Source organism: Portunus trituberculatus, chromosome 33 (assembly GCF_017591435.1).
Source record: "Portunus trituberculatus isolate SZX2019 chromosome 33, ASM1759143v1, whole genome shotgun sequence".
Lineage (NCBI taxonomy): Eukaryota > Metazoa > Arthropoda > Malacostraca > Decapoda > Portunidae > Portunus > Portunus trituberculatus.
This window is the reverse complement of record NC_059287.1, coordinates 13,810,134-13,833,469: the sequence shown is the minus strand read 5'-3', so window position 1 is coordinate 13,833,469 and position 23,336 is coordinate 13,810,134. Positions and strand designations below refer to the sequence as shown.

The 23,336-nt window shown below is 44.1% G+C and overlaps 1 protein-coding gene across 1 annotated transcript in view; it reads left to right on the top strand.

The window, feature by feature from the left end:
- The window catches only part of LOC123512318, a 108,806-nt gene that overhangs the window by 51,654 nt on the left and 33,816 nt on the right, over positions 1–23,336 (top strand). Inside the window, exons 4-5 of the mRNA XM_045268654.1 lie at positions 18,694–18,823; positions 20,334–20,439. Coding sequence (XP_045124589.1) covers positions 18,694–18,823; positions 20,334–20,439 — 236 coding nt within the window. The remainder of the gene's footprint in view (positions 1–18,693; positions 18,824–20,333; positions 20,440–23,336) is intronic.

Genomic DNA, 23,336 nt, shown 5'->3' with positions numbered 1-23,336 from the left:
TAAAGAAAAATTGGATAAGTGTAGATATGGAGACGGGGCCACACGAGCGTAAAGCCCAGGCCCTGTAAAACTACAACTAGGTAAATACAACTAGATAAATACACAGACAAACACACACATACATAACCTTTACAAATACCGAGATAAGAATGACATAAAAAGGAGTAACAGATGACGAGGGAAAAAATATAAAACTGACTTAAACAGGAGAATATGAGGCACTGTGAAGGGAAATTAGAGATGAAACAATAGAATCACCTTTTGAACTTTCCTTCAACGAAAAAAACAAAAACAAAAAACAACAGAGACCTTTACAAATACCGAGATAAGAGTGACATAAAAAACGGTAACAGATGACAAGGGGAAAAATATAAAACTAACCTAAACACGAGACACTACAAGGGAAAATTAGAGGGGAAAAAAACACAGGATAATCGTCTGAGCTTTCCCTGACTGACACTGCAAAGGAAAACAGAAAAAAAAATAAAATAAAATAACTGAAGGAAAAGGAGAAAGTGGAGTTTCAATCTGGCCGCCTCGTTGCTGTGTTATGCTGTGTCGTGCTGTGCTGTGCTGTGTTATGCTGTGTTGTGCTGTGTTATGCTGTGTTATGTTGTGTTGTGTTATGTTGTATTGTGTTGTGTTGTATTGTGTTGTGTTATGCTGTGTCATGCTGTACTGTGTTGTGTTGTGTTGTGTTGTGTTGTGTTGTGCTGTGTTATGCTATGTCGTGTTGTGTTGTGTTGTGCTGTGTTGTGCTGTGCTACGTTGTGTTCTGCTGTGTTGTCCTGTGTTGTGCTGTGTTATGCTGTATTGTGGTCTTTTGTGCTGTGTTATGCTGTGATATGCTATGTTATGCTGTGTTGTTCTGTGTTGTACTGTATTGTGCTATGTTGTGCTGTGTTGTGCTGTATTATACTGCGTTGTGCTTTGTTATACTGTGTTGTGCTGTGTTATGCTATGTTGTGCTATGTTGTGGTTTTTGTATTGTGTTATGCTGTGTTGTGCTGTGCTATGCTGTGTTGTGCTGTGTCATGCTGTGTTGTTTGCCTCTCGCCGCCAAACTTCCTGCAAGATCGCGCCAAAAGAAACTCAATAATTTTAAGAGTTAATTGGATTCAAGACAGCAAAAGGCACAGTGGTGGGAATGACGGGGTGGTGGTGAGGATGACTCTCTCTCTCTCTCTCTCTCTCTCTCTCTCTCTCTCTCTCTCTCTCTCTCTCTCTCTCTCTCTCTCTCTCCTCCTTTCCTTCCTTCCTCCCTGTGCTCCCTTCCCTCTCTCTCTGCCTTCCCTCTCTCTCTCTCTCTCTCTCTCTCTCTCTCTCTCTCTCTCTCTCTCTCTCGCCGTGTCTGTCTGGGTGAAATAAAGGGATAAATAATGCATGATCCTCAGTATGGAGTGTGAACGGAGAGCAACGAGGTGAATATCAATAGAAGGGGCAGAGTGGTGAGAGGCAGGGCTGGTGAGGCAGGGCTGGTGAGGCAGGGATAGTGAGGCAGGGGAGATGAGGTAGGGGATATGAGGAAGGGTAGTGAGATATCAGTGGAGAGGCAGGGGTTTAAAGGCACGGAGAGAGAAATAGAGATAGAATAGGGAAGTTGAGGCAGGGGTTGAGATAGCATGGTAAAGCAGGGGTAGTGAAGCAAGGTCAGAGAGGCAGGGTTGTTAAGGCAGGGGCGGTGAGGCAGGGATAGTGAGGTAGGATAGGTGGAAGAGAGGCACTGAGGCAGGAATGGTAAGACAAGGGTGGAGAGGCAGGGGCAGTGAAGCCGGGGCATTGAAACAGGGAGGCAGGGTCTGAGAGGCCTGGGCAGTGAGGCAGGCTAGGTGGAAGAGAGGCACTGAGGCATAGGTGGGGAGGCGAGAGGCGTACAGGCACCACAGAAACGGTCGTGTCAGGGCGCCAAGGTTCCCCCAGTCACGTTCGCAAGCCCTAAGCGACACTCGATTCGCCTCCTGTAGATACGTCATCGCGCTGTCAGTACCTGTAACGCGGCACCACGCTCCCCTAAACACTTCATGGGAAATGTCACACCAGAGTAGGCTTAGCGGGAATTGAGTCGGGCAGGAGTCAGTAAATGTCGCTCACTCAATCTGTTAAAATGTCACCTGCTGAAAAGAAAAGCAAATAAAGTATGTTCTCTCTCTCTCTCTCTCTCTCTCTCTCTCTCTCTCTCTCTCTCTCTCTCTCTCTCTCTCTCTGTAACAAGCTTCACGGAAAAAGTCACACTAGTATTAAAAAAAATTACATAAAAGCAGTATAATATCTTTCACAGAAAGCTGTACTGGTACAATCAGATTGAGCGCAGCGGATCAGTAGTACTCGCCTCCCACCAGTTCCCGCCAGTCTCCGGGAAAAAAAGGCTGTTCCGGCAGGTGTGTCAGTGCGTGAGACCTTTACCTCACCTCACCGCCAACTTAATGCGAAGCCAAGGAACAAAAGTTAGACAGCGAAGGGAAACTTGAGCGATATTTTAATGCCTGCAGAGTGAAGGTGCCTCTAACATCCACAACATGAGAGAGAGAGAGAGAGAGAGAGAGAGAGAGAGAGAGAGAGAGAGAGAGAGAGAGAGAGAGAGAGAGAGAGAGAGAGAGAGAGAGAGAGAGAGAGAGAGAGAGAGAGAGAGAGAGAGAGAGAGAGAGAGAGAGAAAGAGAGAGAAACATATATCGTGAGAGGTCAGTGCTGTTACCTTGCTGTGCAATAACAGGAGAGTGAAGGCAACGGTACGATTGAAAAATAACAAGCTTGCGTCACTAACACCACTGTCGCTAGCAACACCACTACCACCGCCACCACCACCACCACCAACAACAACAACAACAGCAAACAGACAAACCAAGATAGCAACAAGAAGGACAAAATGGAGAAAGAAAAGAATGATGAGCATGAGGATGGTAAACAGCAGAGCGAGAGTGAAGGATGAGAGGGAGGCAGAAGAGCAGAGTGAGGGATGCTGTGTGTCACATCGTCAGTAATTCCCCGAGGCACCACGACGACTCCTTTGATGCGATACTGCGACAAAGACCCCAGGACATTTTAGCTCCTGGTGTAGTGTGGGACGTGAAGGTTGTGCCGCGTGGAGAGTCAGTGCACGGGGCTCCTCCCTGTCACTGTCACTGTGCTGCATGGACAACTCAGAACATCTGCCCCCTCTCCCCCCCGCGCTAATGTGCAAAGTTATCTGCTCGTCAAAAAGATGTGGAGGGTAAATCATGATCAGGGGCGAATGTGTGGGACAGAATATTTGCTGCAATCCGCGCAAAGTGGGCGAGAGGATCCCCGGCGTCCCCGCAGCCGCACATCAAAGCAAATGTCCTTCACTAATAGATTTAAGCCGCCATTAACCCTCGCGTGCTTCCTGGAATGTTGGGTAATGTCGTGGTGGCAGGAAGGACATCTGGATCAAGCCGTGTGTGTGTGTGTGTGTGTGTGTGTGTGTGTGTGTGTGTGTGTGTGTGTGTGTGTGTGTGTGTGTGTGTGTGTGAAGGCGCGCCGGACCAAAGCCCTGAAACAAATCCTTTCAGCCAGTGGACGCGATAAGAATAACTAAACTCCCTTATCACCACGTGGGAGGGAAACTTTCTGCAATAATTCCCCGCAAAATACAAAGCAAACAGAGAGCGGCACCTGCGATATATACCGAGCGGCGACACTGCGACGCTACATTGCCGTTACTTCACTGCCCTGTCCAAAAGACCCACTGAGTGCAATACCTACGCCTGCCACGATGAACACACGCACTCTCACCCAACCAGACGACACGGCTAATCTAGGCCACACGGGAACACACGCCTGCCTGAATCAGTTCCCTTACGTATGCAAAGAGAGCACTCGCAGGTGAGACAAACACGAAATTAATCAACACATATACACGGGAACGTACTTTTCGAGTCTGGCGTGAGTTATTGCATAAATACATAGTGAAAAAGGTCGCGTCTGTCCAGGGGAGAGGAGAGACCATTTGGTATTCGTAACTTTAACGGCGGGAGTTTGATGGCCGCCCGTGCAACTCGCTCAACCGCACGCCGTATCGTTAAACCAACAACGCCATTTTAATCTGAGTCTCTCTCTCTCTCTCTCTCTCTCTCTCTCTCTCTCTCTCTCTCTCTCTCTCTCTCCCTCCGTGTGTGCGTGTGTGTGTGTTGGGGAGGCAGGCGTTCTAGCGCCTAGGAGGAGAGTAATTGCTGGCAGATCTATTATTCACAAACAGTGATAGATTGCCTACCACCAGGATGGCATTCACTGCCGCCTTGGCTCACTGGTAGCAAGCAAGCCCGAGGAACCACACTGCTCTCTCTCTCTCTCTCTCTCTCTCTCTCTCTCTCTCTCTCTCTCTCTCTCTCAAGAAGCCCCATAAATTCCCGCTCCATTCTTTACCACAGCGGAACAATAAGGCGAGGAATTACCCTGACCAGTAACAGCTCTGCTTGGTGGGCGAGAGCGGTGTCTGGACTACTGTATCGTGTCCTAAAGAATAACGTGATCAATAAGAGTGAATGTTACCTCGATTTAGATGACGAACAAACCCAAGCCATTCCTTCTAAGGCGCCTGATAACACACCCACCTGACGCCGCAGAGCCGACCATGAGCGATCACTGCAGAATGATGTAGATTTCTTTCAGTTCTTTCTCTTCCTTTCATTCCGTGGATTAGTTACTGTGGGTGGGAGGTCCGTGCTGGCAATAGTGGTAGCAGCGCGTGGCTTCGATTATATCATTACATTATTGGCTCAGATTAAGCGTTAGGTTTCGCTTGTACTCAGTGATATGTGGACATGCACAAACTGTATTTTATACTTAAAAACCTAACTTTTATTTGACATTTCGTTCTTTTGTATCTTTTTATCTAACAAAATGTTATACGCTTCTCTAAGCTTTCTTTTACCTGACCTTTCCTGTTCCTTCTGCTTCTTTGTAATAAGTAAACCCTACACGCTACATCTACGAGGCAGTTTATCTATGTGTACCATCACTGGTCATAACCTTTCTGCACCAGTATTAAAGCCACAATAACACAAGAGATAATGGAGGTTGCAGCACACTTCATTCCAACGGTTAATAAGTCATAAGTGCGCCTCCCCTGTCTCTCACACTTCATTATGTAAATATTTAAGACACGTAGATACTACATGTCGCATTGATTGAGTTCCTAAGTAATAAGTTAGAGTCGATAGGCCGGAGTTCAGCACAGCGGCAATGTTACGCAGCTGTTCCCTTTCCAGACTTTATATTTAGCTCCCTTTAAAGACGCGCACACCGCAATACAAGTAAAAAGATGCACGAGTGACCTTGAACAGTGATGGACGAGGAAGAACGCAGAGACGGACGAGTGCATTCCAACCTTCCCTTGCGCCATAAGTCATCATTCAGTGTCACTTGAAACATACAATAACTTCACGCACACTGCTGAAATGTCACGATCCCTTCCTTTGTATTAGTTTGGCAACGGTTATCGGTTTTATTCATATCCCTTTGTCATACACGCGCAGTGACGGACAGTGGCAGAAAGAATGGGATGGAATATACTTTTAATGGAACGTGGAGAGAAAAAGAGAGAAAGAAAGAGAGAGAGATGGGGGAATGTATGTACTCGTATGTAGAGCATGCTATAAACCATACATAGCCTGGATGTGTGTTGTGTTAGCGGCTGGGAATGTGTGCCAACAGTATGTGTGTGTGTGTGTGTGTGTGTGTGTGTGTGTGTGTGTGTGTGTGTGTGTGTGTGTGTGTGTGTGTGTGTGTGTGTGTGTGTGTGTGTGTGTGTGTGACTAGCCTCCCGCTCGCCGCCTCGCCACCTAACACCTGGCCGGGAGCACCAGGTGACATGATCGATATTGGACTCACAGCTCACGCCCAGCCCTACATACAGACCCATGCCCACGCCCGCCCAGGCCACCGTACATTGCACTCAATACATTTATGAATGAAGCTCAGAAAGACTTTTATTTTATTTACAAGGACACGAATATTAATCAGGTCTATTTGATGCCACATGCAAAAGAGAGATGTATCACACACACACACACACACACACACACACACACACACACACACACACACACACACACACACACACACACACACACACACACACACACACACACACACACACACACACACACACACACACACATAAAGCCACACACACACACACACACACACACACACACACACACACACACACACACACACACACACACACACCTGCAAAACAGTCACCAGGCCGACGTTCCCAGCGGTAACCAGCCCGAATAATTAACACACTCCCTAACTGGCAGAGGTGAGACAAAAAAGCGATGTGAACGGAACACAAACGAACACAAAGGAAAGAACAAACACCACCCAACCTGTTGATTTAAGTCGACACTACTGAATCAATAAATCAAGACACGTAGAATACTTAAAAAAGACAAAAAGAAACAAAAAAAGATGAAAGCAACGCAACGTGGAGGAGGGAAAGGGAAGAGGAGAGGAATAGAAACGAAGGGAGGGAAGGGAAGGGATGGAAGAGCCAGAGAAGAAAGCCAGGAGGGATCAGAAAGGAAGGGGAAGGAAAGGGAAATGAGGAGGAAAGACGAAGCGAATGTATAAAGGAGGAGACGTGCAAGGAATTGAACTGGAAGGGATGGGAAGGAATTGAGAAGGAAGGAAAAGGATAAGAAGCTGGATAAAAGGAGGAAAGGAGAAATAGGATGTCAGAGAGAGAGAGAGAGAGAGAGAGAGAGAGAGAGAGAGAGAGAGAGAGAGAGAGAGAGAGAGAGAGAGAGAGAGAGAGAGAGAGAGAGAGAGAGAGAGAATAAAACAAGGAAAATAGAAAGAAATAGGAGGAAAGAAAGTAAGAAAAGGGGGAGGAGGAGAAAGATGAGGAGGAGGAGGAGGAGGAAGGGAAAAGTGGAACAGGAGGTTAAACATGAAAAAAGAGAAACAGAATTGTGTGAAGGAAGAGAAGAAAAACTTGAAGAGGTGAAAGAAAAAAAAAAGTAAGAGAAAAATAATAGAAAGGGGAAGCAGGTGGCCGAGTGAAGAATAAAGGTTAAAGGAAGAAGAATAGAGAAAATAAGAGGAAGGAAGAGAAGAATATGAAGATGTGAGAGAAAGAAAGGTAGAAAAGAGTAAAGGTCGAGGAAGAGAGGGAGGAGGAAGAGAGAAGTTAATACATATGCGATAGGGAAGAGAGGGATAAAGGTGAAAGAGAAGCAAAAAAAAAAGTAAAAAAAAAAAACGAAACTGTGTGAAGAAAAATGAGAAAAAAGTTGAGACTAAAATGAGAGAAAAATAAGGTTAAGGAGAGGGAGGAGGAAGAGAGAAGTTGGTAAACAGACAAGGATATAAAGAAAAGAAAGAATAAAAATCAAAATAAAAAAGTGAATTACATGAGAAAAAAATATGTAGTAGGTAAAAAAAATAAAAAAAAGAGTGAAAAATAAAAATAATAAGAAAAGGAAGGAGGAAACAGACAAGGATATAGAAAAAAGGAAGAATAAAAATCAAAATAAAAAAGTTAATTACATGAGAGAGAAGAAATATGTGGTAGGTAAAAGAGAGTAAAAGGAGAGAAAAATAAGGTTATGGAGAGGGAGGAGGAGGAGGAGGAGGAGGAGGAAGAGTCACGTTAAGGGATAAGAGGGGACAGAGACATGGGGACGCCTAGGTAAGGAGGGGGATGAAGGAGGTTAAGGGGAAGAGAGGGAGGAGCAAGGGGAGGGGGTTACCGTCTTGCCACAATGGTTATCACCCTTCTGTATCGACCCAGCGTCTCCTATCCATCTGCTACCTGACGTCCAACAATGCCCAACGCCTTGCTTAATAAAATTCCTCTCTCTCTCTCTCTCTCTCTCTCTCTCTCTCTCTCTCTCTCTCTCTCTGGTTCTCTGGTTCTCTGGTTATAATGCTCATAATCCTGCCATACAGAACTTCACATAAAAAGTAAACCGCTTCATAATCTATAATCCATAACACAGCAATACACAAGAAAATGTGTTTACCAGTAGATACTCGTGTTTTAGTATCGCTAGTCTGGTATAACACACACACACACACACACACACACACACACACACACACTCTCTCTCTCTCTCTCTCTCTCTCTCTCTCTCTCTCTCTCTCTCTCTCTCTCTCTCTCTCTCTGTGTGTGTGTGTGTGTGTGTGTGTGTGTGTGTGTGTGTGTGTGTGTTAGTAAAGGTGAAATTAGGTGACATAACGGAACTTATATAACGTCGTGCCTGTAATCTGTAATGGAACGCCACCACCGTCACCACCACCACCACCACCACCACCACCACCATTACATAACTCAGCCAGAAGGAAAAGTGTTTATAATACATGAAGCAGAAACCATTACGTGCCGAACGCTTGTGGTTGAAAAATATAAAAACAAATAGGTAATCCTGTCACGACTCGTCACTTATAATCCATTAATACGGTCATTAAATACTAACTGATGAATACATGAAGTGTACATGGGTACCACTTATCCTGTTATTATTGACATGTTCTTTTATAGCCCTACACGGAATGGATACACTGGCTTGCTGGGTTTTCTCTCTAAATTATTCAACTCTTGTGGATTTTTACTTTTTTTCGTTCTCGAGGATTTGTATGTGATTCTTGTTTTGGATATCTATATTTGATTCAGGTTTTTATTACTATTCATTTTCTACTGCTGTGGTTTTACGTTTCCCGAGGATTTTTTTTTTTTTGCGAGTTTTTGTTTTTTAGTTACCTATGTTTAACCCCTTGAATACTAATGACGCGTTTTCATATTCATTCTGTTGACTATTTGGTGATTTTATACAGTTTCACACACTCATGTAGGGGATAAAAATGTGAAGACTCTGGCCAGTATTCTTCTAACATCCATAGACCCTTCCTAATGTCAATAAAATGGTCTAATAGTACACACATCACAAAGTAAAAATGTGTTCCAGTATTGAACGGGTTAATTGAGGTTTTTATTGCTGTTTATTTTGTGTCGTCAATCTTCAGTGCTTTATAGTGAATTCCTTAAGTCTTCTGAATGTTTAGAAGGTCTAGAAGTCTCGTGTCTAAGTGAGATTGATTTGTTTGCCATTTACTTCCATTATTCATATTTAGTTGAGGTTTTTGTTGCTGTTCATTTTGTATCGTCAATCTTCAGTTCTATGTAATGAATTCCTGAAGTGTTATGAGCATTTAAAAAGTTCAGAAGGTTCGTGTTTTGGTGAGATCGATTTGTATGCCATCTATTTCCATTTTTTATATTTAATTGAGGTTTTCGTTGCTGTTCGTTTTCTATCGTCAATTTTCAGTACTTTGTAATTAATTCCTGAAATGTTATGAACGTTTAGAAAGTTCAGAGGTTCGTGTTTTGGTGAGATCGATTTGTTTTTTATTTACTTCCATTACTGCTTGTTGTGTTCCTCCTTGGCATTAACTGAGGTTTTTACTGCTATTCACTTTGTATCGTCAATCTTCAGTTCTTTATAATGAATTCCCGAAGTCTTCTGAGCGTTTAGAAGGTTCGTGTCTTAGTGGAATCGATTTCTTTGTCATTTACTTCTATTACCGCTTGTTGTGTTTCTCTGCGGCGTTAATTCTGCACCGTGAGTCTTCCCGGTACGTGTTAAGATATTCATGAAGCACTCAGATTATTTATAAGATATGTGACTCCATGAAATTCCGTTTTATATCAATATGTAACTCTTTCTTATTTCTGATGAATTTGTATCATGAATCTCTGGTGTCTCCTCTTATTTCTTATTGTCTTCCTTCTTCTCCTTCTCCTCCACCTTCTTTTCTCCTCTTCCTCCTACTTCTCCTCCTCCTCCTTCTACATGCCTTCATTTTCTTCCTCCACTTCCTCTCCATCGCCCTTTCCAAGTTCCCGACCCATTTTGACATTTTCTTCCTCGTCTCTCTCGTTTCTTTCCTTCCAATACTCGTTGCTTTCTTCTTTATCTTTTTTCCCCTTCCTGTCTTTTCTTTCTCACGCCGATTCTTTTTTCCTTTTGTTTCCTTCCCTCCTCGCGGCAGTTTCCTTTTCACGTTTTGTTCTTTATTTCCTATTCTTTTTTTTCTTCTTTTTCTTCCTGTGTCTTTTTTTCTCTCACGCTCCGATAAGCTTCCTGGCTTCATTTATGAGGGAAATTGTTGTTCATCATGTGCCTGTTTTTTTCCTTCAATCTTTTGTACCTCCGTCATCTCTTTCTTTCTCCTGTTTCCTCCTCCTCCTCCTCCTCCTCCTCCTCCTCCTCCTCCTCCTCCTCCTCCTCCTCCGCCTCCTCTTTCACCTCTTAATTTCTCATCTCCTGTTACCTCCTTTCTGAAGCTTCCTGTTTTTCTCCAACCCTCTTCTTCCTTCTCCTTTTCCTCCTCCTCCTCCTCCTCCTCCTCCTCCTCCTCCTCCTCCTCCTCCTCCTCCTCCTCCCCCTCCTCCTCCTCCTCCTCATTCACGCTCCTATATGAAGTTAATGAGGTTGAAAAGCTGAATGAAGAGGCAAAAAATAAAAGGAAGAGTAAGTTGCAAAATGAAGCCTTACAGAAATAGACCCTAAGAGAACCTGTCAATGTGTCGTTTTTGCCACGCGAGGGAAAGAAAATATTTAGGGAGTCACCTGAAACCTTCAAAATGGAGGGAGCACTGGGCCTGGAAACTGAGGCCTTGAAAATACTGGGGAAAAATAACTGGAAAAAAAAAACTGTACCTCTCAAAAATAAGACACTGGAAGAAAAACGGAGCAAAATAACGATTGGTTGGTATCCCACGCGCACACACACACACACACACACACACACACACACACACACACACACACACACACACACACACACACACACGTACCTTGCCAAACGTACACATGACCGCAGTAATAATAGATGGAAACAAACACTGAAAAAAAAGCACTATTACACACACACACACACACACACACACACACACACACACACACACACACACACACACACACACACACGCACACACAAGAACACCAATTGCTTGAAACAAACCCTTTGGACAGAAAAAAAAATAAAAAAAAAAAACACAACACAAAAATAAAACAAGAAAAAAAGTGAACGCGACTGAGCGACACAAAAGGTAAATGAAGCCAAACACAGGCCGATATCCACGTCCCAGGTGTGGCCAGGTGCTGCCTTAATTAACCCTAGCACACCTGTTGGCCCAATACCTGCAGAGCAATACCTGAGCCAAGACTGATAATCACGCACTGGAAACTGAGAAACTGAGCAGGGAGAGGAAGAGGAGAGGGACGGAGCGAGGAAGGTAGACATGGAAGGAAGGCGAGGAATGAAGGGGAGAAAATAGGAGGTAAGGTAGGAAGAGGGAAGAATGGAGAGTAGATTTCAGGAGGAGGAAAGAACAGAGGCAAGAAAGATGATAGGAAGAAGATAGGAGAGGAGGAAAGGAGGGAAAGAAGAGGGAAAATAGGAGGTAAGGAAGAAAGAGAGAAGGATGGAGAGTAAGTTTCAGAAGGAGGAAAGAAGAGAGGCAAGAAAGATGAAAGAAGATAGGAGAGAAGAAAAGGAAGGAAAGGAGAAAATAGTGTGGACAGTGGAGAAACAATGAGAAAATAACGAAAGCGGTAGAGGTCTAATCTTGGAGAAAAGGGAGACATTTTAAAGTGAGGAAAAAGGAGGAAAGAGTAGATTGGGAGATACGCTTCATATACATACATACAGACAGACAAATACATACGATGAATACATACATACAAAAGGAAAAAAAAGAAAGACACCCAGTAGGGAAGAGAAAAAAATAGTTCCCTTACCTAAACACACATACATACATACATACATACATACATACATACATACCTAGAGAGGCTCACGAAGATGTCCACTGCTTTATGAATGCCGGGGTGTTCCGTGCAGCGTAAAAAGGGAAGAACACGTGTGATGACCCGAACGTGACTTGGGAGGGAAAGTGTGAAATGGGAGGAGGGACTGGAACTAAAGAGAGAGAGAGAGAGAAAGAGAAATAAAGAGAGAGAGAGAGAGAGAGAGAGAGAGAGAGAGAGAGAGGAGAGAATGAGAGATAGCAATGAATGGCTGGGAGGATGAAAGACAGAATGGAAGATAGCAATGAATGGCTGGGAGGATGAACAAAGGAGGGACGTGTGTGTGTGTGTGTGTGTGTGTGTGTGTGTGTGTGTGTGTGTGTGTGTGTGTGTGTGTGTGTGTGTGTGTGTGTGTGTGTGTGTGTGTGTGTGTGTGTGTGTGTGTGTGTGTGTGTGTGTGTGTGTGTGTGTGTGTGGCCATCCCGCTCCGTGTTTGCCGCCCCATAAGGTATGTATGTTGTACACGTTCATAACTTTGTCTCGGCGCCCCTCCCCGCGTTAAGCAAACTTTCCTCCCCGCTATCTAAATCAGCGCTGGTGGCGAGCAGAGCACCGATAAAACTCGCCTGATAACTACTAAGCTTACCATCTGATGAGGTGGCGGGGGTGGGGAGCGGCGGGGGTGTAAAGTGGTGCTGCCGGAGGGGCGGGGCTGGGCAGGGTGGCCACCACGCGACCCGCAGCTATTTAATTAGGTATCAACACGCCGGCAGTGCACTCAACATTCATAGTCGCCTCGAGTTCTGCGATTCACTACACGTAAAAATCTGGCGAGGAAAGCAGCGAGGCAATGAGGTGTCGGTGAGTGGAATAGATGTCCCAGCGTCCTCGTAGTGGTGATTTACGAGGACAGGTGTGGGAGGACGGTGGCTGGCAGGCTGGAAGGGCGGGAAGGCGCAGTACATGATGATAAAAAGGCGGGCGTGCTCCAGCGAGGCTCATCCATCAAGCATGATAGGACAGTAATTCCTCACTTGTGAATTCGCAAGCAGGCACGTGGCCACGCCCGACACTTTGCGGCACGCGAGCCATGCCACCACTGAGAAGGGACAGGCGCAGGGAGGGAGAGGAAGAGAGTAGCGAGGGAGGGACGCCGTAATGTGCTGCTGACACACCTGCCTGTGTACAGACGCCAGCAATTGACTTCTTGCCAATCCTGGCCATACAATTACTCAATAGCAACACCTGGTAATCGCAGATGGGGAGAGAAAGATAACTGGGAGGCAGGCCAGCCGAGCTACGTCAGAGGCAGTTGCCTTTGGCAACTGATATCAAAGAAGGATGACAGATGTCAGATATATATATATATATATATATATATATATATATATATATATATATATATATATATATATATATATATATATATATATATATAATATATATATATATATATATATATATATATATATATATATATATATATATATAGATAGAGAGAGAGAGAGAGAGAGAGAGAGAGAGAGAGAGAGAGAGAGAGAGAGAGAGAGAGAGAGAGAGAGAGAGAGAGAGAGAGAGAGAGAGAGAGAGAGAGAGAGAGAGAGAGATTGTATTCGTGTTGATTCTGACAAATTAATCTTAATATTGTTGCCAAACGCGTCCCGCGCAAAGCGATCGCAGTGCTCCACCAGTTTGTGTGTGAGCAGCCGGGCAGGTCAAGGAGCCAACGGTAAGAAAGAGACAGTGAGAGTGGTGAAGACGAATATACTGATAATAGTGATAGTAAAGGAGAGAATAATGTGTCTGTAACCTCCCAGTAATCAAAGGCTAACTATAGATACACCATTGAGGACACAAAGCGGACAGCGGTGTGTGGGTGGGGTCAGTGGTTGCCTGCTGATAACATGGACATGTCCTCTGCCAGTCTTTGGGTGATGTAAGTAATATATTGGTGTACCATCATTTCACTGTGCTACAATGTCGTAATCTAGCGTTGGTAACATCCAGGACAACATATCAGTGAACTAACTCCTGAAGATACTTAGAAACCTCAATAATGAAAATCTTCAATACGTAAACAAACCAATCCCCTAACCCGCTGCCTCTCTCTCAGGTATTATTTACCTCATCCCTCACTCATTACAGGCCAGACAGGTCACAAAGTGAAGCCATGGGCCTAATCTTTCATGACAGTTGTTGAAATATATCCGCAATTGCCTGATTAGTGTGTTATGGAGTCACGGTAAGGGAAAGCTGTGACGTTAATCAGCAGCTCCCGCTCAAATGCATTACCGGTCACAGATCGCCGACTTCCACTATTATTCATACTTTTTTATTTTTTTATTTATACCATGTGGGCTTTTCACGGGAATTTCTGGGCTAAAGGGGATACTTTTTAGGGTACCTCCTATCTCAAAGCCCACCCGCTAGGAAACCGTTGCCCTGAGTGAGGAAGCCCAACCTGCACTCAGACGTGGCCAGGATTCGAACCCGTGCGCTTGGAGATCCCTCGGATCCCACAGCACGCATGGTTCCACTGTACTTGTCGCAGTTCATTTATTTCGAGTCACAAGTGCCTTTTAAGGGTTTCTAATGATAGCTCGCAATGTTTTACGTGTCTTCCATGCTTGAGTTGAATGAACTACGGTGATTTAGAGAGTGTTTATAACTTGAATGAGAGGGCGAAAATACGTTAAAATTTTTACCGGAGCTGTGAATGACTTTTTATTTGAGGTTGTAGCGAAGTATTTCTATTTTCAAACAAAAATTAATGATGGAGAAAGTGTGTAGGTCTCCGGATAAGTTATATATGTGGACCTTAAGTGTAATTGGTTGCACTGTTAATATTGTAAAACACGTCATTTCTAAAATATTTATTTTCTAATTCGGTGTGTTGGCAGGTTTTGATATATCGAAATCGTTGCTAAATTTTTAAAAGACGTTATCAATCCTGCTGAATGAAATTGGTGGGCTTTAGAATTGTTTTTGAGTATGTCGAAGTTCCAACACTTGATTTAATTTTTTTTTTTTAATATTCTTATTATTCCTCATCCCGGCAATATTCCTATATTTAAGCAATCAGTTTTGAATTACAAAAAGTCAGAATTTGTATAGCGTTCGTCTCCAGCTGCTGTTTTGGGAATCCTCATTTTCAAAATGATTTGCGTAACATATGTGTGATGTCATCAACGTGGGGTGGGGGGGGGTCCGGCTGGACTTGACCGACATACCACTCCTGGTCCAAGGGTGTGAGGCTGGGCGGTGGGTAGCACTGTCTGTGTGTGTGTGTGTGTGTGTGTGTGTGTGTGTGTGTGTGTGTGTGTGTGTGTGTGTGTGTGTGTGTGTTTAGTGTAGTGTAGTGTAGTGTAGTGTAGTGTAGTGTAGTGTAGTGTGGTGTGGTGTGGTGTGGTGTGGTGTGGTGTGGTGTGGTGTGGTGTGGTGTGGTGTGGTGTGGTGTGGTGTGGTGTGGTGTGGTGTGTGTTCGTATATTCGTGTAGTGTATGTGAGGAAGGAGATAACCTGGTGACGCTCTGATCACGAGGAGAGACAGGGCATGGACCAGGAGGGGAAGGTCAAACTGGTGGAGCTTAAAGACTTAATTTTTGAAGGGTTGAACCATTTAGAGAAAACTGAAGCCTTCACCTGGTGTGGGGTTACCAGGTGTTGCTACTGAGAAATCATATGGCCAAGACTGGCAAGGAGTCCAGTGAAAGTGTCTGTACACACTACTCGTCTGTACTTACACAATATGTTACATAATTCTCTACATGTAACTAAATTGTTTTACATGACTTTAACAAATTATATATTTATGTATGAATGGTTTTGCTTAGTGTTTTTTCTATCTTTGATAACGTCAGAATTGTTTGTTTTTTTGTGAGTAAGCTTACTGCGTCGCGCTACACTCCCCTCATGACTGGCGGGAAACGTGTAGCGGTGCAAAAAAACACGGGCAAGAAAAACACGGCACGACGAGGAACACAATCAAGAAAAACACGTCAGAAAAACAAGGAAAAGGAGATAATCATGAAGTTTGCAGAAAAATAAAAGAAAGACAAATAAAAATAATGACCGCGCGCAGTTATAATGGAAAATTAATAAAAAAAAAACGCGGGAACAAACTAGGGTAGAGTACGCAAGACAAAATCAGAGAGAGAGAGAGAGAGAGAGAGAGAGAGAGAGAGAGAGAGAGAGAGAGAGAGAGAGAGAGAGAGAGAGAGAGAGAGAGAGAGAGAGAAACAGAAAGTAAAGAAGGAAGCGTGGCGAGACGGAAGAAGAAAGTGAAGGAGTTTCAAGAGACAAGCTAGGAATGGATAGAGGAGGAGGAAGAGGAAGAGAAAGAGGAGAGAGAGAGGAGGAGGAGGAGGAGGAGGAGGAGGAGGAGGAGGAGGAGGAGGAGGAGGAGGAGGAGGAGGAGGAGGAGGCATAAAAAGAGGAGTGCAGAAAAGGAGAGGGGTGGGTGGGGGATTAGGAGGGTTGAGGTGAATTATTATTGACATGTCGTCTTGATAGAAGCGGCAGGTGGGAGCGAAACAAGTGACAGTCTGAGTTACCGAGTCGTCAATACGCCTCAGTAATTATCCACAGGTGATTAATGAACGCCTCACCTGGCCGGGAACAACACACCTGTACGCGCAACTCACTCATTCACTCACTCACTCGCTCACTCACTCACTTACTCCTTACTTCCCACCTCCCCTTGACTAATAGGAAGGTAAAGGGAAGATGTGTGTGTGTGTGTGTGTGTGTGTGTGTGTGTGTGTGTGTGTGTGTGTGTGTGTGTGTGTGTGTGTGTGTGTAATCCAGCCCTTCACGTATACATGACGTAATGTTTCACGAGGATCAATAATCGTGTCAGTCTTCACAACTCGTGGCTTATTATTCAAACGAGAATGTATTGCTACCCCTCTCTCTCTCTCTCTCTCTCTCTCTCTCTCTCTCTCTCTCTCTCTCTCTCTCTTACCTTACCTCAGTAATATCTAATGAGCCGAGAGCCTACCTGTCTCCCTCGATGCAAACCTATCAGAATATAAATTTTTCAACTAAATTACTTATATTTGTCTGCCAGTCTCACATAAGAGAAGGCGAGAGCTATTCATCAATTAGCACCGCCTGTCAAGCTGTATATCACCTGCCTCCTCATCTATTAGCTCAAGCCTACTCCATAAAACTGCCTCCACGTGTACTCTATAAATCCATTCACCTCTACCTGGCTATCCTCTTACCTATCAATTGACTCACACACGCCTAATCCTTCCTTTCACGCCTTCTTTGCCTATGTAAATGAAGGTGAATATTTGTTAATGCTATCACTGTCACTACTACTACTACTACCACCACTATTACTACTATTTCTACTACTACTACATTTACTAAGATAATGCTCACAAAACCATCCATATTAAACATCTATCCATCCATTCCGCCATCTAACCATTTTCCAATCCACTTACTAACCAACCCCGTGACTCTTATTGATCTATCTTGAGGATCATTGGAGGCATCTGTGACCTGAGTACCACCCGCCTCAATACCAAGTGATACTAAACCGTACCACCACCACCACCACCAAGCGATGTTCCCCAGCTGTTGTGCAGTAGCAAGTGACCTTTTTACGAGAGTCGCTAACCCCCTAGTGACCTCGCCTCTGTTGCGCGTAGCTTTAGTGACCCATAAAAATAAGTTGCTGTGTCACACGTTCGTCCTCGGTAACCTGTGCGGACCCTCTCTTGTTTATATGACTTGGGATGAGTTACCTGGGGACCTACAGTACCTCCCTCTCTATGAACTTACTATGCTTTTTTAAGTAAGAAGGAAAACTGACCAAGGGCAACATAAATTGGACAAAAAGACCTACTTAGTTGCCAGTCTCTTTGCAGGTTCATGAGAGTTAGCCAAAAATAAGGGATAAATGTCTTGAAACCTCCCTCTTAAATGAAGTCAAGTTTAGCTTCCGGGGAGAAGGTAAGAATGGGGACGGGGAGGAGAGGAGGAGCCTGTGTATACAAGGATATCTCAATAATTGTTGTTTATTTTTAGGGAAATGTGTGAACGTGGCAGTTTACATATATAGATGCGGAACAAGGATCTCAAAAAGCGGAAAAAGAGGAGATAAATACATGGAAATCTCTTTAATTGTTCTTCACTGAAAGGAAAACGAATAATATTGAGTGGTCTGGAAGGAGAAGGTAAGAAGTCAAGGAAACGTTGTAAATGCAGGAAAACACAGATACGCGTCCTTATCAGTGACATGAAAACGAGTGAGAGCGATCATTCATTAGTGAAGGTACGAGACAGGCGAGGAAAAAGGAAACCTGATAAATGCTGAAAAATAAGCATCCATACGTTTCTTTACAAGTGAAATGAGTGCAAAAATCCTTCACGGAACTTGATGTATGTCTCATAAAAGATGTATCGTATTACATCATCACCGCCACCGTCACAGCCGCCGCCACCACCACCGCCTCCTCCTGCTGCGCCATCAATAACAGCAGCCGTAAACTTTCTACAGCATACTAAAAGTCCCTCCAGACTTCACTGGTCATCTATTCCAGTTTACGAGGGTCTTAAGTGGCCCAGACAGTACCTGCAAGACACACCTCCACAATAGTGACTCCCCAGCACACACACACACACACACACACACACACACACACACACACACACACACACACACACACACACACACACAAATAGGTAGAGTTTATTGATCAAAGTATTGATGTTATTCTTACTACATAACTACATAACCGTAGAGCCGATATATAATCAAATCCAGCCTAGACTATTTATATGTATTCAGAATCTCTCTCTCTCTCTCTCTCTCTCTCTCTCTCTCTCTCTCTCTCTCTCTCTCTCTCTCTCTCTCTTGTGCCATCGCCTAGTTAACCACCTCCCACCTGCTCCTCCCCTCAGCCACCACCACGGTCACGCACTTCACGCTGGCTGGCTCACCTGGACAGCTGCCGTGTGAGTTACCTGTGCCATCTGACCGGCCCACGCTCATCCTGTGGTACAAGGACGAGAACACCAAGCCCTTCTACAGGTACGTCCACGTGTTCTTTCTCTAGTTCTTGCCATGAGCCACAATTAACCACTTCAGTACTATGACGCGTTTCCATATTCATTCTGCTTACAATTTGGTGACTCTATACAGCTTCAGAAAATCATGTAAGAGATTGAAATAGTGAAGACTGTGGCCATTAATCTGATCTCTATAGATCCTTCCTATTGTCAATAAAAGGGTCTAATCATACACAAAACTCAAGGTAAAAATGGAGTTAACGATGCCTAGTTAGTTTAGTGACTGGAAAGTAATACAATGTTAACCTCTGCAACACTGACATATTCTTAACCATTATTTACTCCAATGAATAACTGCGTTTAGTTAAGTAAGCTAGGGGAGTTATACAATTAATCTTTATTCTAACAAGTAAGGCCATATTCAGAAACGCCTTGCTCTCTCACTACGACAATTTCCCAAGGCCACAGAGGCAAGTAGCAACGTTTTCTAGACAGTTTCTCCTTATGATAATCTAGAAATCTTGCCAATCTATCAGCAGAACCATAAAAATACCCTTAAAAATATGATCATCTTCCACTAAAGTCTTTGGAAAGTACTGATGGTGAAAGATCAAAGCGTCTCTCAATACGGGCGATAGTCATTGTAAAAGTAACGTATTATTAAGCTTTAGTTTAACGAAGTATAGTATTCTTTACATTCTTCAGTCTCGACAAACACGCGCGCCGCCCATCCAGCCTTTGTTGTTCCTGTAATATTATTCTTGTCATACTTTTTTATATTGTGAAAAGAAAGGAATTAATGGATCTTTTTACACATTTGTCTATTTTGAATTGTAAAGACCAAATCATTTATTTCTTTTTTTTTTTTTTTTTTGTATCTATTTATTTATATATATATATATATATATATATATATATATATATATATATATATATATATATATATATATATATATATTTTTTTTTTTTTTTGCTCTGGTGAAGTGAATGTGAGTGTTTGCTTTATTTCATTTATTTATTTCCACATCCCGTCATAATTTGGAGAGAACGTTTGCATTTTGTGATAATGTCATGGTATTCACAGTTTTCACCAACATTCAGTCTTGATTCCACGATATAAAAACGAACCATTCTTTTTAACCAAAGCACGAAGAAACCAGTAAAAGTATGGTCGCCGATTTTTATGTATATTCTCATAAATTAGTGAAAATGTCAAATGTTTTTTTATTGAATACCTTCTCTCTCTCTCTCTCTCTCTCTCTCTCTCTCTCTCTCTCTCTCTCTCTCTCTCTCTCTCTCTCTCTCTCTCTCTCTCTCTCTCTCTCTCTCTCTCTCTATCTATCTATCTATCTATTTATCTATCTATCTATCTATCCATCTATCTATCTGTATCTCTATCTACTATCTCTATCTGTATCTCTATCTATCTCTATCTGTATATATATCTCCCTCTTTCTATATATGTATATATGTATGTATGTGTGTATGTATGTATGTACGTATGTATGTATGTATGTGTCTGTTTTTCGCAGTTTCGACGCGCGTGAGGCTTCCTCAGGCCACCACAAGGTTCACGAAAACTCCAGCCTCGGCCGCCGGTCTCGCTTCACCCTCGAGACCATCCCACAGAATTTTCAGGTAAGAATTCACCTCAATACATGGCCATTTACTACCTCTCTCTCTCTCTCTCTCTCTCTCTCTCTCTCTCTCTCTCTGCTACGAGGAGTAAAAAAACAGTCCCTTGATCCTGCCGACCTTTCCTCCATCCAAGCCATTCAACAATAATTAATGCATTCCAACTTCCTCTCCCTCTGCCACTGGCCCGCTGGCTCCGCTGGCCCCGCTGGTCTCCGTCTCTGTACCTATTTCGTTAATAATTCACCAACTCATTCCTTCTTTCGGTTATTGCTCCTCTACATGTGTGGCAGAGAGAGAGAGAGAGAGAGAGAGAGAGAGAGAGAGAGAGAGAGAGAGAGAGAGAGAGAGAGAGAGAGAGAGAGAGAGAGAGAGAGAGAGAGGAGGGGGTGTGGTAGGTAGGATAAAAGAGATAAGGAAATCTGCAAGGGAGATAAGAGAGCTGGGCTGGATAGAAGGGAGGGAGGGGGAGAAGGATGGCGGGATTGCAGCGTCAAGGGGAGGAAGACTAGGAGATGGCCTGGAGGAAACTGGAGGAAGGCTGCATGATGGTAAGAACATCACAAAATAGGGAGAGAGAAAATGAAAAAAGAATAGAAGGAACGAACTTAGATATTTTTTCTTTAATATATACGTACCTATTATCTCAGAGGATTTAGCTGTCTGGGATCAACACACACACACACACACACACACACACACACACACACACACACACACACACACACACACACACACACACACACACACGGTACCAGTACACCTGTACGGTGGTGGCGGTGGCGGCGGTGGTGGTGGCGGTGGCAGACACAAACATGTTTTTCACCTTCGCCGCCTCGCTACAAGACTTTCCCTCCCCGCCTTTGCTTCCACTCCACGCCTCCCAATAGCCGCGCCTCCAATACGCCTTCACCATATGAAAACATCCATTTCTCCCCCACCAAAACATATCCTGCGCTATACTCGTTACCTCGGCCGCCTAAGTGCCCTAGTAACCACCCTCCACTATTACCACCACGCCCACTCACATTGCCACGCCCACCCGCTCGCCGCCCACTTAATTTCCAAGGAGGCACCAGACTATGTCCCAAGCTCCTGCTACAAGCTAGGCGCAGTTTGCCAACGTGATTGTAAATTAATGTTTCCTTGCAGCTTAATTCGATCAACGGGAATTCACTTTAGCGGCAAGCGTGTGCCAGGAATAGTGTTGTGCGGAGCGTGACGACTACAACACACTGCACCACACCACACAACGCGACGCAACACAACTCTGATACATGCACGGCAGCAACACAACAACCCTTGCCACTGAAGATGTGGGTGTTGGAAGCGACTGTGTGTCCATAAATCCTCTCACAGTCATAATTTAACACGATGAAAGAGCAGCGCGGTAATCAGACCTGCATGAGAGTTGCTGCCGTACTTCCCTCAACATGTTACCCGAGAAGAAAAACAATAACATCAACAAAACACATCAAAGAAACAACTCAGTAATTAAGCATGGGAAATTCTGCCTTATGTCTCATGTTACCCAACGAGAAACGAGAAAAGAAAGGCACCAATACCATAGCACATAAAGAAACAACACAACAATCAGCCATGGGAAAGGATACCTGCCATTTCTCATGTTACACCACAATCGAAGCCAGAAAAACAACCGCTCTGAGAGACGCTGAAGAAAAACTCCCTCACGTACAAAATTAAAGAAAAGAAACCATCACACACATACACACACACACACACACACACACACACACACACACACACACACACACACACACACACACACACACACACACACACACACACACAGGGATAAAAACACCCCCACCAAACATCAAAGTAAAGACTGAGTAAGGCTTGACAATAAAAAAAAAGACAATAATAACGACAGCAACCTCACCACACGCAGTATAAGCTAACGAGAGAAAAAAAACTACATGTCTTTCCACTAAAACCTCAAATAAGAACCCAAACCAGACCAATGTAAGGTTAATCAACAGAAAAGAACAGGAAGGGAGAAACGCAGAGCTCATACGATTTTTTTTTCACCCCACCGCTGTCCCCAAGAGTGAATAAGTAACGGGAGTAGTGAGAACACAGTGGGGAAGAACAGAAAGGTCAACTCTACTTCCTGATAAAGCCAACGTGTTTCACATTTGAGAGGAAACATAAATAATCATAGAGGGTATCACCAAACAGGAAGTGCAGTCTGTGTGTGTGTGTGTGTGTGTGTGTGTGTGTGTGTGTTTGATCTGCTGCAGTCTATTACGAGACAGCCAGACGTTACCCTACGGAACAAGCTCAGAGCTCATTATTTCCGATCTTCGGATAGGCCTGAGACCAGACACACACACACCGGGACAACAAGGTCACAACTCCTCGATTTACATCCTATTCACTGCTGGGTGAACAGGGGCTAGCTCCACCCGAATCGAACCCCGGTCTCTGGCTTATTGAGCTACCGGGCGTGTGTGTGTGTGTGTGTGTGTGTGTGTGTGTGTCACTGTTTGATCTGCTGCAGTCTCTGACGAGACAGCCAGACGTTACCCTACGGAACGAGCTCGGAGCTCATTATTTCATATCTTCGGATAAGCCTGAGACCAGGCACACACCACACACCGGGACAACAAGGTGACAACTCCTCGATTTACATCCCGTACCTACTCACTGCTAGGTTAACAGGGGCTATACGTGAAAGGAGACACACCCAAATATTTCCACCCGGCCGGGGAATCGAACCCCGGTCCTCTGGCTTGTGAAGCCAGCGCTCTAACCACTGAGCTACCGGGTGTGTGTGTGTGTGTGTGTGTGTGTGTGTGTGTGTGTGTGTGTGTGTGTGTGTGTGTGTGTGTCATATTTCTCTTCATGACGGATTTATTCGGTTGTTTGAAGAGAGA